The sequence below is a fragment of the Arachis hypogaea genome, chromosome 15 (genome assembly GCF_003086295.3).
Source record: "Arachis hypogaea cultivar Tifrunner chromosome 15, arahy.Tifrunner.gnm2.J5K5, whole genome shotgun sequence".
Classification (NCBI taxonomy): domain Eukaryota; kingdom Viridiplantae; phylum Streptophyta; class Magnoliopsida; order Fabales; family Fabaceae; genus Arachis; species Arachis hypogaea.
Window position 1 is genome coordinate 3102141 of NC_092050.1, and position 14367 is coordinate 3116507.

The 14367-nt window shown below is 37.4% G+C and overlaps 2 protein-coding genes across 2 annotated transcripts; both read left to right on the top strand.

Moving 5' to 3' along the window:
* Window positions 1-2656, top strand: LOC112747603 (WAT1-related protein At4g19185-like). The gene is made up of 7 exons (XM_025795701.3): window positions 1-368; window positions 821-883; window positions 989-1105; window positions 1208-1475; window positions 1712-1867; window positions 2009-2160; window positions 2308-2656. Exons 1-7 carry the CDS (start codon window positions 178-180, stop codon window positions 2441-2443), a joined length of 1083 nt encoding a protein of 360 aa, XP_025651486.1. The 5' UTR covers window positions 1-177; the 3' UTR covers window positions 2444-2656.
* Window positions 2657-2789: 133 nt separating this feature from the next.
* Window positions 2790-5869, top strand: LOC112747602 (WAT1-related protein At3g45870-like). The gene is made up of 7 exons (XM_025795699.3): window positions 2790-3122; window positions 3830-3892; window positions 3987-4103; window positions 4195-4444; window positions 4939-5094; window positions 5260-5411; window positions 5529-5869. Exons 1-7 carry the CDS (start codon window positions 2917-2919, stop codon window positions 5671-5673), a joined length of 1089 nt encoding a protein of 362 aa, XP_025651484.1. The 5' UTR covers window positions 2790-2916; the 3' UTR covers window positions 5674-5869.
* The last annotated feature ends 8498 nt before the right edge of the window (window positions 5870-14367 follow it).

A 14367-nucleotide genomic window follows, 5' to 3' on the forward strand; every position in this document is an offset into this window, starting at 1 on the left:
TGTCTGGACAAGGGAACAGCAGCCTTGTCTTCAAAATATTGAAGTCAACATCATCATTGCTTGAATGCAAAATTAGATTCAAAAGATACCAGAACCAAGACAAGTAGCACCGAAGTTAAAGTTGAAAACTTTCTTTCATTTCTAGCAACCCCATTTTGCAGTTCAAGTGTTTGTGAGATGGCAACTGGTTCAGGATCAATTATATGGAAGACACAGTTGGCCATGTTAATGGCACCCCTAATCTATGGAGGTTACAATGTTGTCACCAAAGTGGCACTCAATGATGGTGTCAACCAGCTTGTCTTCTGTGTCTTCAGGGATCTCATTGCCCTTTCTGTTCTTGCTCCTGTTGCTTATTTCCATGAAAAGTATGTGTATTTCTCTTCACTTTCTCCATTACTTGTAAATGGATAGGTGCAATTATTGGAGTCATCGCTATCATAGTTGTACGGATTCCGTCTTTTTTATTTTTAAATCTTTTTTGTTTGTTTGTTTGTTAATATATAGAACATGCTTTCCATTTAACTGAAATCAAATGTGCTTACTTTTTTTGGAAATTGATTTGAGGCATTTAATAATAATTATCATAAAGAACCTGATTGTATATATGTACTATGTTTGTGTGTGATTGATGTTGCTAATGGTTCTGGAAATTCTGGAAATGTAATTTCTTTGCACATTTAAGTTTACAGTCCTTAACATCAAGAGTATAGAAGTGAAACTTTAAGTATAGTCTATACTATTTTGTCCCCTTATTATGATGGTATTTTTTCAATTTATCATAATGTTTGATATCCTTATCTTACCATGTTGTCTATAGGCATATGCGACCACCCATTACTAAGAAGCTATTAATGTCATTCTTCTTGCTTGGATCACTTGGGTGAGCTTCTTCATATACTCACTTATTTCCTAATTTTTCAGTAATGTAAGAACTATATTGTTTTATTAATACATAAATAATGTTTGCTTCTTGAATATTGTTCAGGATATTTGCCAACCAGCTTCTGTTTCTTATTGGTTTAAAGTATACCAATGCAACATATGCTGCTGCCACACAGCCAGCCATTCCTGTCTTTACATTTCTGTTTTCTGCAATAATGGGGTCAGCTTCACACTTTCACTCTTTTTGATTTCTAAATCTCTGAGTTTTCATACAATATAATGTTTGAAACACAGTAAAGCATGCCTTAACTTATTTATGCAGGGTAGAAAAAGTGAACTTGCTAAGATATGAAGGGTGGGCAAAGGTTGGAGGGACTATTATCTGTGTCTTTGGTGCCTTGTTGATGGTGTTCTATCGCGGTCCAGTTGTGATAGGAAATGAAGAAATAGTAATGAAAAGTGCATCTCAAACTGAGCCATCTGGATGGTTAATTGATGGTTTGCAACATATAGGATTTGATCAATTCAGTCTTGGTGTTATGTGCTTAATAGGTAACTGCATGTGCATGGGTGCTTATCTAGCCATTCAGGTATCTAATCCTTTTTTTGTATCCATTAAATGACTTTTAATCACTCCATCCATTTCAAATTAAATGTCACCTGAGACAAATCAATACATCAAAAGATTGTTTTATCTAGATATAACTATATCTGATACATGATTTTAGATGTACTAATTTGTCAAAGGAGACATTTATTTGAGTGGAGGAAGTATATTCATTTCCTTGCTTCCAGTTTGAACCAATTTGTTTCGATCTCTTTTCAGGCACCGCTATTGAGAAAGTACCCCACAAATATATCTCTCACAGCATATTCCTACTTCTTTGGAACTGTATTAATGGTGATAGTATCAATGTTTATGACTAATGGGATTACTGACTGGGCTCTAACGGGGTCCGAAATTCTTGCTGTTATTTATTCTGTGAGTGTCTGAATCTTTTAAATCAATCTCCATCCTCATGAGCCCTTGTTTGTTATTGCTTAATGCTGATCATCTTCTGGTCCATTTACATCCGTAAGCCATGTTTATGAAGCTAATATTTCCCCTTTTTCTTTGTTCCAGGGAGTTCTTGCATCTGCCCTTGGTTATGCACTTATTACATGGAGCAGTAAGATCTTGGGACCAACCATGGTTTCCCTATATATCTCCCTTCAACCTGCATGTGCTACTATCCTTTCCCTAATTTTTCTTGGAAGTGCTGTCTACCTGGGAAGGTATTGCTCTTAAGTCCTAATAGCTTCCTTCCACTTACTGATGCATTTTGTTCTATGAGCTATGGCATCTAGAAGTGGCATCCTCAAATTATATCTTATTATTTTGAAAGTTTCTTATCAGTCTTATTTTTTGGTGCATGACAACAGTATCTTGGGAGGAACATTTATCATCGCTGGCCTATACATTGTTACTTGGGGATCATACAGAGAAAGACAGACAGAAGCGAATGATGGAGTTATTCCCTATGAATTTTGTGTTTCAGAGCCACTGATTCAGAAATAGCCAACATTTTAGAAGTCTGTTACTCCGGGACCCTTCAATGTTTCTCATAAGTCTTTGGCTTAAGGAATTGAATTATGCAATTTTTGTGTATTTGATTATGCTATGATTGTAATAGAATTGGATAGCAACACATTGATTTTCATTGTGTATTGAAATTAATTTCTGTATATTTGATTTTATCTATGTGAAATGTCATATTAAATCAACACAAAACTAACCTGAGTTACTTACAAACTAACTAGAGTTATCACTAAGTCACTAACTAACCTGTGCTAGCCAACTATGCTGATTGAGACAAGTTAAAAAATAATATTTAATTGCTGATAGAAGACAATACTAGCTTAATCAAACACCAAGATCTAGTAGCACCCACTGAGCTAAATGCCTAAAAGACAAAAACTTCCCTTCCTTCTTGACAACCATTTTCCCCATTTTGTGTGTGATTGATTGTGTGGAAATTACAGTGGTGTGATATGGAAAATGGTGCTTCAGGATCTGTGAGGGGTGGTGAGACATGGAAGGCACAGTTGACCATGTCAATGGTGCCCCTAATCTATGGAGCATACCCTGTCATCACAAAAGTTGCACTCAATGATGGAGTCAACCAACTAGTCTTCTGTGTCTACAGAGTTCTCATTGGCTTTTTCGTCCTTTCTCCTTTTGCTTATTTCCTAGAGAGGTATGTAACTATCTATGCTCTTATTTATCCCACTTGTTTCAACCATTAATTATATTAAAAAGAGCTAACTAACTATATGCTTTCCTTCTTATTGTTGACTTAACACTATATATGACTGTTTAAAGAAAAAGATAAGACTAATGAAATAATGAAGAGTGTGTATTCTGATTTTCAATGATTACAAAAAGCTGTTATATATCAACATCTTCTTGTTAAAAAAATCTACAAAATCCATACAAAATCCTATTTCTGCAAACCTCTTAACAGAAAATATTTCTACAAAGTTCGAGGATAGAAGGAAATATTTAAGGGATAAAGGACAAAGGGTTCTGCTGCTGCTGCTGATTGTTACAATTTGTAACTGGGCCAGTGTTGCAACTTTGTGGCTTCAGCATTTTTCTTTACTCTTATCATTGACTTCATTTGGTAGATTAGGCCTTTTGATTGTGAATAGTAGCAGGAGCTGTGTTAGTTGTAGATATAGTTGTAATTGGTAACTGTCTTGGGATGAAAAATAAGAAATAATGAGATAACAGGAACTGAGAAACAAGAGTAATAATCTAAAATGTGTACTATACTAGAAATGTATAATACTTGCTTTCTTTGCAAATTTAACAGTCCTACACATTTTCAAACTTTAGAGCTCAAACTTTATCTTCACTTCATTTGTAATATGTGGTATCCTCACCTTACCATGTTGTCTATAGGCAGGCGCGACCGCCCGTTACTAAGCACCTACTCATGTCATTCTTCTTGCTTGGATTACTTGGGTGAGCTTCTTCATTTACTCATTTCAGTTTATATAATTAATAACTTTTGTTATATTAATACATACAGAATTCTTGCTTCTTGAATCTTGATCAGGATATTTGGCAACCAGCTTTTGTTTCTTATTGGTCTAAACTTGACCAATCCAACATATGCAGCTGCCACTCAGCCAGCCATTCCAGTCTTAACATTTATGTTTTCTGCAATCATGGGGTCAATTTCACACTTTCACTCTTATGGATTCCTATTTCTGTGTGTTGGCATATCATTTTTATATTTTAGATACCTTAACTTATTGATGCAGCACAGAGAAAGTGAACTTGCTAAGATATGAAGGTGTGGCAAAGGTTGGAGGAACTATTATCTGTGTCTCTGGAGCCATATCAATGGTGTTGTATCCCGGTCCAGTTGTTATAGGAAATCCTGAAACAGGAATGGAGCATGTATCACAGAATCCATCTGGGTTGAAGGATGTAGGATTCGACCAATTCCAACTTGGGGTTATCTGCATAATAGGGAATTGCATGTGCATGGCAGGTTATCTATCAATTCAGGTTTGTATCCTTTTGTTATGTAGTGTTAAATATATTTATAGCATTAAGGTAAAAGGTAATAATCAGTGATCGGCAATCAATGTTGTGTTAACGTTTTTGATACATCGAAAAATTAATGTAATCTGACATTGCCAGTATTAGCCACCACCACCATGAGCCAAACTCTTACATGTCCAAGTTATTGAGAATGCAACTTTGTAATGCTTTGTCATGTATCAGCACTCCAAGTTCTTATCACATCTCTTATGATTCAGATGAAAAACACTGAGAACTTTGGATAGGTATAGTATTCAAATTCAAACAAGTCTTTTTATGTCATTGATAATAGGATTCATATTTTGGACTATGATTCTAAATATAATTATAAATTATCTGCTTCTAGTTTGAGGGCTTATCAAATTCATTAACTTACATACTTCAATATTTGGTGGTAGGTTCTGCTACATGGAAAGTAGTTGTCACTTCTAATTTATTTCTATGACTTATATTTTCAGGCAAAATTGTTGAAAAAGTACCCCACAAACCTGTCCCTCACAGCATATTCCTACTTCTTTGGAACTGTATTAATGGTGATAGTATCGATTTTCATGACAGACGGGATAACTGACTGGACTTTGACACAGTCAGAAATACTTGCTGTTCTTTATGCTGTGAGTCACTAAAAATTTTTAGTCTCTAAAATTGCATCCGAATATATTGATTTACAAATGAAACAAAAAAGGTTAAAATGACTTATAATGGAGGGAGTAATAGATTATTCTGGTTTTTCAACATATAGTTTATGACAAATTATTTCTTTTTTTTTCACCCTTTAGGGAATTATTGCATCTGCTCTTGGTTATGGACTCATAACATGGTCCAACAAGATTTTGGGGCCAACTATGGTTTCCTTATATAACTCCCTTCAACCTGCATTCGCTACCCTGCTGTCCCTAATTTTCCTTGGAAGTCCTGTTTACTTGGGAAGGTATTGCTGCTATGTATTGCTTCCAGTTATTGATGCATTCTGAAATTATATTTTACTTTAAAGTTTCTCACTAATCTTTTTTTTAATTTTATTTTATGTTTTGGTGCATGACAACAGCATCCTGGGAGGAACTTTTATCATTGTTGGCCTATATATTGTTACTTGGGGATCTTACAAAGAAAAGCAGGCAGATGCTGCTGAAAATCTTCCTTGTGAATCTTGTGTTTCTGAGCCACTTATTCATGAAAAGACTGTGTGTTAAAAGGCTCATTATTTCATAGTCCTCTAATGCTTCCCTTAAATTATTAGCTTAGGAACTTAATTATAAAGTTTCATTTCTGCTTATATGTTTCACATCATATCTCTTACTCTATATTATTCTTTACTTAAGAATGAAATTGAATAGAATAAACATATATGTCTACTATATCTATAATGCTATACATACACATTTTCTATATTTTTCTATTTTTGTAGTTATTGATGGAAGTTATTGATAGAATTGTCTATTGGTATTTTTGATAAGGACACAACCTTGTATGGACATCCAATGAAAGTTGGCGTGTAATAAATTAAAAATGTTGAGTTTAGTAAACAAATAATAATATTTTGGTGACGACAAACATAGTATTATTTGGGTTAAAAGTTCAATTGGGATTTTTTTTTTGGTTGGTGGACTGCACAACCCTCAATTTTAGGTACACAATACACACCCACACATTCCTCACATACTTACCATTACTTACCATTTTTTTTTTTTCGGTTGTAGCTGGTAGGACTTGAACCCGATACCTTTTTGAGATGGGGAGAGGGCAGAATGCCATGTGAGCTATGGCTCATTGGCAAGTTCAATTGGGATTTGATTTTTTTTTTTGGTAGGCAAAAGGGGCTAAAGGCCCCAAAAAGAAAACAAACAGTTACAAATTAATAACACAACGGGGTAAGGAGGCCCCTTTCATGTCAGCATCTAAGATGGATCTCAAATCCACAAAAGGGGAGTCAATGAAGCAATACCCTGTACCTCTCTCCTTCACACTTTTTTTTGCCAGCCAGTCTGCAGCCTGGTTACCCTCCCTGTAGGTATGTCTGATTTCAACACTCCATTGTTTTTTCAACCAAATATTGATACTCCTGATTAAGTTGTTTGGGTGTTGATTCAGTCTCCTTCCTTTCGTAATTGCTTCATATACAGCCCTTGCGTCTACTTCAAGTTCCACTCTTTTGAACTCCAAATCCCAGGCAGTCTTCAAAGCATAGCATACTCCCCACAATTCAGCTTGAAAGGCAGAACAAGTCCCTAAATTAGCCATGAAGCCGGCAACCCATCTCCCCCAATGGTCCCTTGCCAGTCCACCACATCCTGAACCTTTTTCGTTGGACACCCCATCAGAATTGAATTTTATCCAGCCTTCAACAGGGGGTTTCCACGCTACTTCAATCTCCACTCTTCTTTTCTTTTGACAGAATAGCTCCTCTTTTTTGAAAGCTTCATTTATGGAATTTGTTGTCTGGAAAATAGTTGCTATAGTGTCTATCGGCCGTCTGAAGGGAGGAGAGAAGATTTCACAGTTACGCCACCTCCATAGCCACCAGTAGGTAACTGAGAATTTTGTTATCCATGGAGTTTGGTTATTCTTTCCTAGCTCTGTTGTTAAATTCCACCGGAGCCAAGCATCGAAGGGAGCTCTAAAGAAGTTTTGAATTTTACAGGGATTAATTAATTGAGTCCATATACTTGAAGCAACAGGACAATCTCGCAGGACATGGCTTTAAACTTCCGTCAGACTGTTGCAACGATGACATTCATCTCCTGTACTAAATAGTTTCCTTCTTCTCGCACCTGTCATCAATTTCCTATGCAAGGTTAGCCACATAAAGATTTTTATTTTCTGGGGCCCTTTCCATCCCCATAAAACTTCCCATATGCGGTCCTGTGTATCTGTCTGCTGGCTGATTTTTCTATATGTACTTGCTATGCTGAATTCTCCTGTTGGTGTCAAACTCCATAGAATTTTGTCTTCTTTAAGGTTATCCCAAGGGGGATGTATGGCCTGAATTTTATAGATGATGTTATCTGGAAGATATCTTCTGAGTAAGTTAAAATCCCATCCTCCATTTAGGTCAGTAGCTTCTGTGAGAGTGATTTCCATGTTTTCCTCTTCTATTGGTATGATAGCTTTTTGGATTAAACTACCTTCGTTCTTAAGCCAGGGGTCAATCCACAGCCGAATTCTCCTACGATTTCCAATGGAAAACTCAATGTTATCTTTAAAAAAGCCCCAAACTTTTGCTAAACTTCTCCACAGATCAGAGTCTGATTGCTTGCTGAGGATATTTTGTCTCAGGTCTTGTCCTCTCCCATATTTACTGAGCATTACTTGCGCCCATAAGCTTTCTTTTTCCATAACTAATCTCCAAATGATCTTTTGTAAAAAAGCCTCATTCATTTTACTTAGCTTCCGAAAACCGAGACCACCCTCTTTAATTGGCTTGCATATCGTCTCCCAGCTTATAGCGTGAACCTTCCTGCTCTCTCTACCATCCCCCCAGATAAAACTTCGCTGTATCCTTTCAACCTCTTTGCAAATACCTTTCGGGACTTGGGTATGCATCATATCATAATTGAGAATGGGACTGATGACTGCCTTGGCCAGAGTTATCCTCCCTGCCATCGATAAACAATTCATCTTCCATCCTCCTAGCTTGTTCTTTACTCTATCAAGAGTAGTTTTAAAGTTGTCCTTCTTCTTCCTGTTATCACTAATCATAGCTCCTAAGTATTTGCCAAGATTGGACTGTTCTTGGAATCCACTGATATTGCTGATCTGGTTCCTAAGCCTCTCTTCAACATTCTTAGAAAAAACAATAGCGGTTTTTTCTGCATTAATTTTTAAGCCAGAAACTTGTCCAAATCTGTTAAGAGCCCTCAAGATGCCTTCAATTTGGTCAACAGAAGCTTGTGAAAAAAGGATTAAATCATCCGCAAATAGAAGGTGGGAGATAAATGGTCCTTCTCTCCCTGCCCTCATAGGTTTCCAATCGCCTTTATCTACCAGGTCCTCTATAAAGTGTGATAGTTTATCCATAGCTATTACAAACAAGTATGGCGAGAGGGGGTCGCCTTGCCTGAGTCCCCGAGTAGGAGTGATTATATCAGTTTTTCCTCCATTCCACAGAATTTTATAAGTCACCGAATTGATACACTCTTTTATGAGTCGTCTGGCCACACCTCCAATTCCAAATTCAGCTATGCATTCATCCACAAAGCTCCATCTCAAGCAATCATAAGCTTTAGCAAAATCGATTTTTATCGCCATGAACTTTTTCTTACCCTTCATACGCTTCATATCATGAATCATTTCCTTTGCAATAATGACATTATCATGAATGACTCTTCCTGGGACAAAACTGGATTGATTAGGGGAAATACGGTCATGTAAGGTAGGCTTAATTCTCTCCACCAACAATTTAGAGATGCATTTATATACCACATTACAAAGAGCAATGGGTCGAAATTGTGATATAAATTCAGGTTGGTCAATTTTGGGTATGAGGGTAATGAGGGTTTGGTTTATTTCTCTTATCTCTTCTGGATTTTCCCAAATTCTTTTAATAAAACTACAGACAGAGTCTTTCACCATACTCCAATTCTCCTTATAGAAGTAGGCTGGGAATCCATCCTCTCCCGGAGCTTTTAGGGACCCAATGTGAAAAATAGCCTTGTGGATTTCTTCATTATTTGGCTGCTTCAGTAAGGCCGCTTTATGTTCATCTTTCATGACTGGGTAAGAGATAGGCAGATCAAGACTTAGGTAGTCTGTGGACTCTTCCTTATAAAGACTAGAGTAAAAGCTCACTGCCATGTCTTTGAGTTCTTGTTGTTCCTCACACCAAGATCCATCCCCTCTTCTAAGTTTTAAGATCCTGTTCTTCCGTCTCCTTATAGCTGTTTTTGTGTGATAAAACTTCATATTGCGGTCTCCATCAACAATCCATTGCTGCCGAGATTTTTGCAACCAAAGTAATTCCTCCTGGTTTAAAATTTGATCGAGTTCTCTTGACAAATCTCTTTCCAGCTTTTCTAAGTGAGGATTTCTTCCATAGGTGGGGGCTTTTTGAATACCCGCCAATCTGTTCAAAATGGTTCTTTTCTTCCTAAAAACATTCCCAAAGACTTCTAAATTCCAACTCTTTAAAGCTTCAGTGAGGGATTCCAGGGCTCTCGGGAGGGGGGTGTCATTTGTCCAAGTCTTCTCAATGAACTCGTTAAAAGATGGGTGTGTTTTCCACATGACCTCAAAACGAAAAGGTCTTTCTCCCAACAGTCTCATACCCGGGGTAAGATTAACAAGGAGAGGGTGATGATCTGAATTGACTCTCGGAAGGATGTCCACCCTAGCATTCATGTATCTTCTTCGCCATTCAGCATTAGCTAGACCCCTGTCCAAGCGCTTGAAGACTCTCTCCATGCCGTCTCTTTGACCACCTTTCCAAGTATACTTTGATCCGACAAATCCCAGGTCTAAGAGGTTACAACTTTGTATCCAATTTTTAAATCTTCGGCACGCATGTTGGTCGGCTCTCGCCCCACCTTTCTTCTCTCATTCCTCTGCAATCTCATTAAAGTCTCCTATGACCATCCAAGCATCCGTAGTAGCATCAGCCAATCTTTTTAAGTTTTCCCATAAGTTTTTTCTAATTCCTTCTTGGGGACTTGCATAGACTGTTGTAAGCTTCCAAGGAGAGTGGCTTGGGTCCTTTACCTCCATGGCAACATATTGGTGGTGTGTCTCCAATATATTAATGGTCAGTGCTGGATTGTCCCATAACACCCAGATTCCACCTACATAACCATCCGCTTCTTCCAAAAAGGAAAAGTTAAAACCGAGAGCTTTTATCACTTCTGTAGCTTTATTTCCACTACATTTTGGCTCATAGATTAGAGTAATATCAGGTCTGTGTTGAGACTTTATTTCTTTGAGTGTGCGAATTGTAGCCTTATTTGCAACACCTCTAATGTTCCAAGCAACAATAATCATGGTAAAAGTAAGCTAAAGGAGGAACTCCTACTAAGGACAGTTGGAAAAACTTTAACCACAAAGGGAAAACAAAAGTGGTCCTGGACCATTAATTGCACTGCATATCTTCCACCTGAAGTGGATTAACTCCTTGCTGAATTGCCTTATTAGCTTCTTCATTCTCATATACTAACATAGCTTCCACCAATTCACTAGTTTGTAGTGAGTTAAAAGGTGGATCAGGTGGTTTACTCTGGGCTGGATCCTCCAAAGCTGTCTGAGGGATAGCTAAGGAGAGTACTTGGCTTAGTTGAATGGATACAATCCAATTTTCTTGAAAATGGGGAGGATGATCAAGGTTGTTCAAAATAAAGTCATTGGGCTGGACAGAGGAAGAGTTTGGTGTGTTGCAGGTTTGGGTCATGGCATGGGGGTTTTTGTCTAATTGGTGTTCTGGTTGGGAAACAGGGTTATTACTATTAATCTGTTGGTGTTGGACAGTGTTTTTTCCTGGAGTATTAGCTATTTGGGCTTGTTTGTGGGCATGTGTGTTTGGGCTTTTTGGTCTGGTTGTGGACATATGGGTAGGGTTAACTGGCTTAGGAAGGTCTAGATTATTCTTCTTATGAGAGGGAGTTGAGGACATACCTTTGTCTTTTTCTGATTGTGGTTCATTACTGATTCCTGCCGTCGCTTTAGGATTGCTTTCTTCATTCCTTTCAGGTTCTTCCTCTGCTAGTACAGCAAAACGTGACTGTCGCCCCTCACTCTCTATCTTTCTTTCCTTCTCCTTTTCTTTTCCACCTCCTCCACTACTTGTACCTTCTCCTGGTTTTGTGGTCTTTTTGCCACGCGTAGACCTCTGTACTATCATCCAGGGGCCAAAGGCATCAGCAGGTTCCTCTATCACTTTTTTGCCCTTGTCAATATTCTTATTTCCATTTCTATCCTCTTCTTCAACCTCTGTATTTGTCGCTTGACCTTCCTTCTGGATTTGTTGCTCTGGTGAGGGATCTTGTTTTCCTTCCTTGCAGTTGGCTTTGTCATGTCCCACTCTTCCACACCTAAAGCATACCAAATGAATGCCCTCATTTTCCACTACATGAGTTTGTCCGTTAATCTGGTATTGAGAGATTAGAGGCTGTTGTAGGTCAACCTCCACACATAACCGTGCAAATTTTCCCCTTGTGATTTCTGCTGTATTTGTGTCCACCTTGATGGTTCTTCCCACAATGTTTCCTATTTTTTCCAAAATAGGTCTACAGTAGTACTCTATGGCCAAACCTGGAAGTCTAATCCAAGCTGCTATATTATCTATGGAAGTATTCATTGGATTAAAATTTGGTTTCCACAACCTTACTGAGAGGTAGTGATCCAGAATTTTCCATGGCCCCTCCATTAAAGCAAAATCCAGATCTTCAGAATTATAGAACTTGACAAAGAAAAACTCATTTCCGAGGTCAATGACGTCAATGCTTCCCCTCTTCCCCCACATCACCTCTAATCTCCTCTTCATAGCCAACAATGAAATTTTTCTCCCCAACAATTTAACAATGAGTGTGTCCCACCATTCCTTCCTGAGTTCTCTTTTCACTTCTTCCCCTATCACTAGATTGTAGAGGCCGTTTGGCATTTTTTTGACAATAATATCTGATTCATCCTCATCACTATCCTCTGGTTCTTCAACAGTTTCATCAGTAGCCATTTTCTCTATATTTTGATCACCCACCTCATTGGCAGCGTTCTTCCCCATTCTAACAATTTCTGCAAAAGAGTGGGGGACTCCTCCGACCCTGCTTTCTTGTTCCTTGTTGCTATTTTCTTCTACTTGGGCCTCTTGTCTTCCATGTTTCTGATGCTCGACCTCTGTTTCCATCATCCATTCCTCCACTCTAGGTGTCAGAGCCATCTCTCCAGAGTATTCCTCCGCTTCTCCCGTCTTCCTCACCTTTTTAAGTTTCTCAACGATGATTCTCCTTCCCTTCTCCTTTCTCTAGGATCATGGGATCTGGACGTCCCCCCTCTCACATAAGCTCCTCTCATAGAGGACAAAAATCACTCGCACCAGTTGAAGGAAAATCCAGCCAAATTTTATCAAGTATACTCAATTTATAAGAACTTGAGAAGTCTAATTTCAGCTACTTATACTTGAACCTTTTTTTGTTAGCAAGATTGAATAGTCAACAAGACTTTTGAGAGAATGATCAATTGGGATTTGATGAAATGGCTTAGTGATGCAGGTGCATGTAAAGTGTGCAGTCCAAATGCAAAAGCAAAGTGATCTCAAGGCTGCTGAATGGAAATTGAAACCACAACCCAGCCCAATGCCAATCAAGCCCAAGGGAAAGCAACCGTAAGCTTCTCTAAGTTCACTTCGAGTAAAGCACAGAGAAAAAAGGGAGTTTCACTTTTTCATTCTAATACCAAAAAGGAAGAGAGGAAAAGCAAAATCAAGAAAGTCATGTCAAATCAAGATAAAAAAAAATCAAGTTAAACATAATCAGAAAAGTTAAATATAATTTGTTTTTATTTACATGCAAGTCAATTACATGCTGTTTTCTCCTTCCTTCTGCATCATTATTTCGAGTAAGTTAAAGAAATTTGTGGCTAGCTTGCTTTGCTGTAAATCAATAGTTAATAATGAAACTTGGGGACAAAGCACAAGACTAAGGGTTTGAATTTTGTCAAGCTCTCTGAGAAAGCTAATCGCTACTGTTCTCCCCTCTGCTGTCGTGTTTAACACTGATTTGTAATTCCTGATTTTCTAGACTAATGGAAGAAAAAGAAAGGAAAATTTTAGCTAGCTCAAGATTCAAAAAGTTGACTTTGTAAATAATCCCTAACTAAGAAAATAGAGTTCATACAAAAAGAAAAATAATCTTCATTTTCGTTCAAGGAGAGAGAATCGAAAGAGAGAATAGTGAAACCTTACAAATATAGTTTGAAGCCTTAGAAGTATTGCACCTCCACTAAAAAGAGAACTTCGTCAAGATAAAGAATAACATTTGAGAGTTCAAAAGTTGGGTTCAAAATATAAAGTTTGAACTGTAAATCATCATCTCCTTTATGATTTATCGTTGAGTATTCTATTTGTATGTTATGTCTTTCATTATCTCTGTTCAGTAGTAAAAGGCATAAAAAAGAAGCATTAAAAAAATCATTGAAAAAAAGAAGTAAAGAGAGGAATTTGGAGAGAAAAGTCAATATTTATTTCAAATATCTTTTGATTGTATTTCTGTTTTGTTTCTGATGTCTAAGTTATATCCCTTATTAAGTTGGGTAAGCACTTAGTGTGTTAGGAGTATAAGAAGTTACATAGCTAAGTCAAGTTTAGGTAGAAGCTTGATTTGTCTCAGATAGGATTAGGTTGAATCCTAGGAAATTGGTTATGCCATCTTCTTCTCTCCTGTATTGATTTTATTTTTCACGATTTATAAGACAAAATAAAATTGTCTCTTACATAATTTATCTCGCAGACAGAATAGAAGCTAAATTACATTTTATGGATTGAGGCAAGATTAATCAAGTTTAAAAAAAAGTCATAGATTCAACCCCCCAAGAACCTTCAAAAAACACCAATGAAACATGAAAAAGCATTACCTGGTCCGCTTCTTTAAACCATGTTAGAAATAAAATCAGAAACTATCAAATGACACAATCTATAGAGAAGCCAAGCCTACAAGTTCTTCAATTCAACTACAATATTAGGAGTGGCAATGGGTAGGGTAGGGTAAGGTTTAGAACCAATTCTAACCGTACCCTACTCGCGAGTTAAGAATATCCAAACTCTAATCCTACCCGTTCTTAACCCGTGGGTTATAACCCTACCTGCATCTCCGTTCTTATTATAGTTTTTTATTGACAAATATCAAAATTGTTACTTGTCTCTTTGATACGGAACGTAACCCAAGATAAGATGGAAGATCAAAGAAAGAGAC

What these genes read in the sequence shown, in the direction of transcription:
- LOC112747603 (XM_025795701.3), top strand. Translation starts at nt 178, where the DNA reads ATGGCAACTGGTTCAGGATCAATTATATGGAAGACACAGTTGGCCATG. An exon ending in TTCTTGCTTGGATCACTTGG is followed by an intron (nt 884 to 988) that starts GTGAGCTTCTTC and finishes AATATTGTTCAG; the next exon opens with GATATTTGCCAACCAGCTTC. An exon ending in TTCTTGCTGTTATTTATTCT is followed by an intron (nt 1,868 to 2,008) that starts GTGAGTGTCTGA and finishes TCTTTGTTCCAG; the next exon opens with GGAGTTCTTGCATCTGCCCT.
- LOC112747602 (XM_025795699.3), top strand. Translation starts at nt 2,917, where the DNA reads ATGGAAAATGGTGCTTCAGGATCTGTGAGGGGTGGTGAGACATGGAAG. An exon ending in TTCTTGCTTGGATTACTTGG is followed by an intron (nt 3,893 to 3,986) that starts GTGAGCTTCTTC and finishes AATCTTGATCAG; the next exon opens with GATATTTGGCAACCAGCTTT. An exon ending in TACTTGCTGTTCTTTATGCT is followed by an intron (nt 5,095 to 5,259) that starts GTGAGTCACTAA and finishes TTCACCCTTTAG; the next exon opens with GGAATTATTGCATCTGCTCT.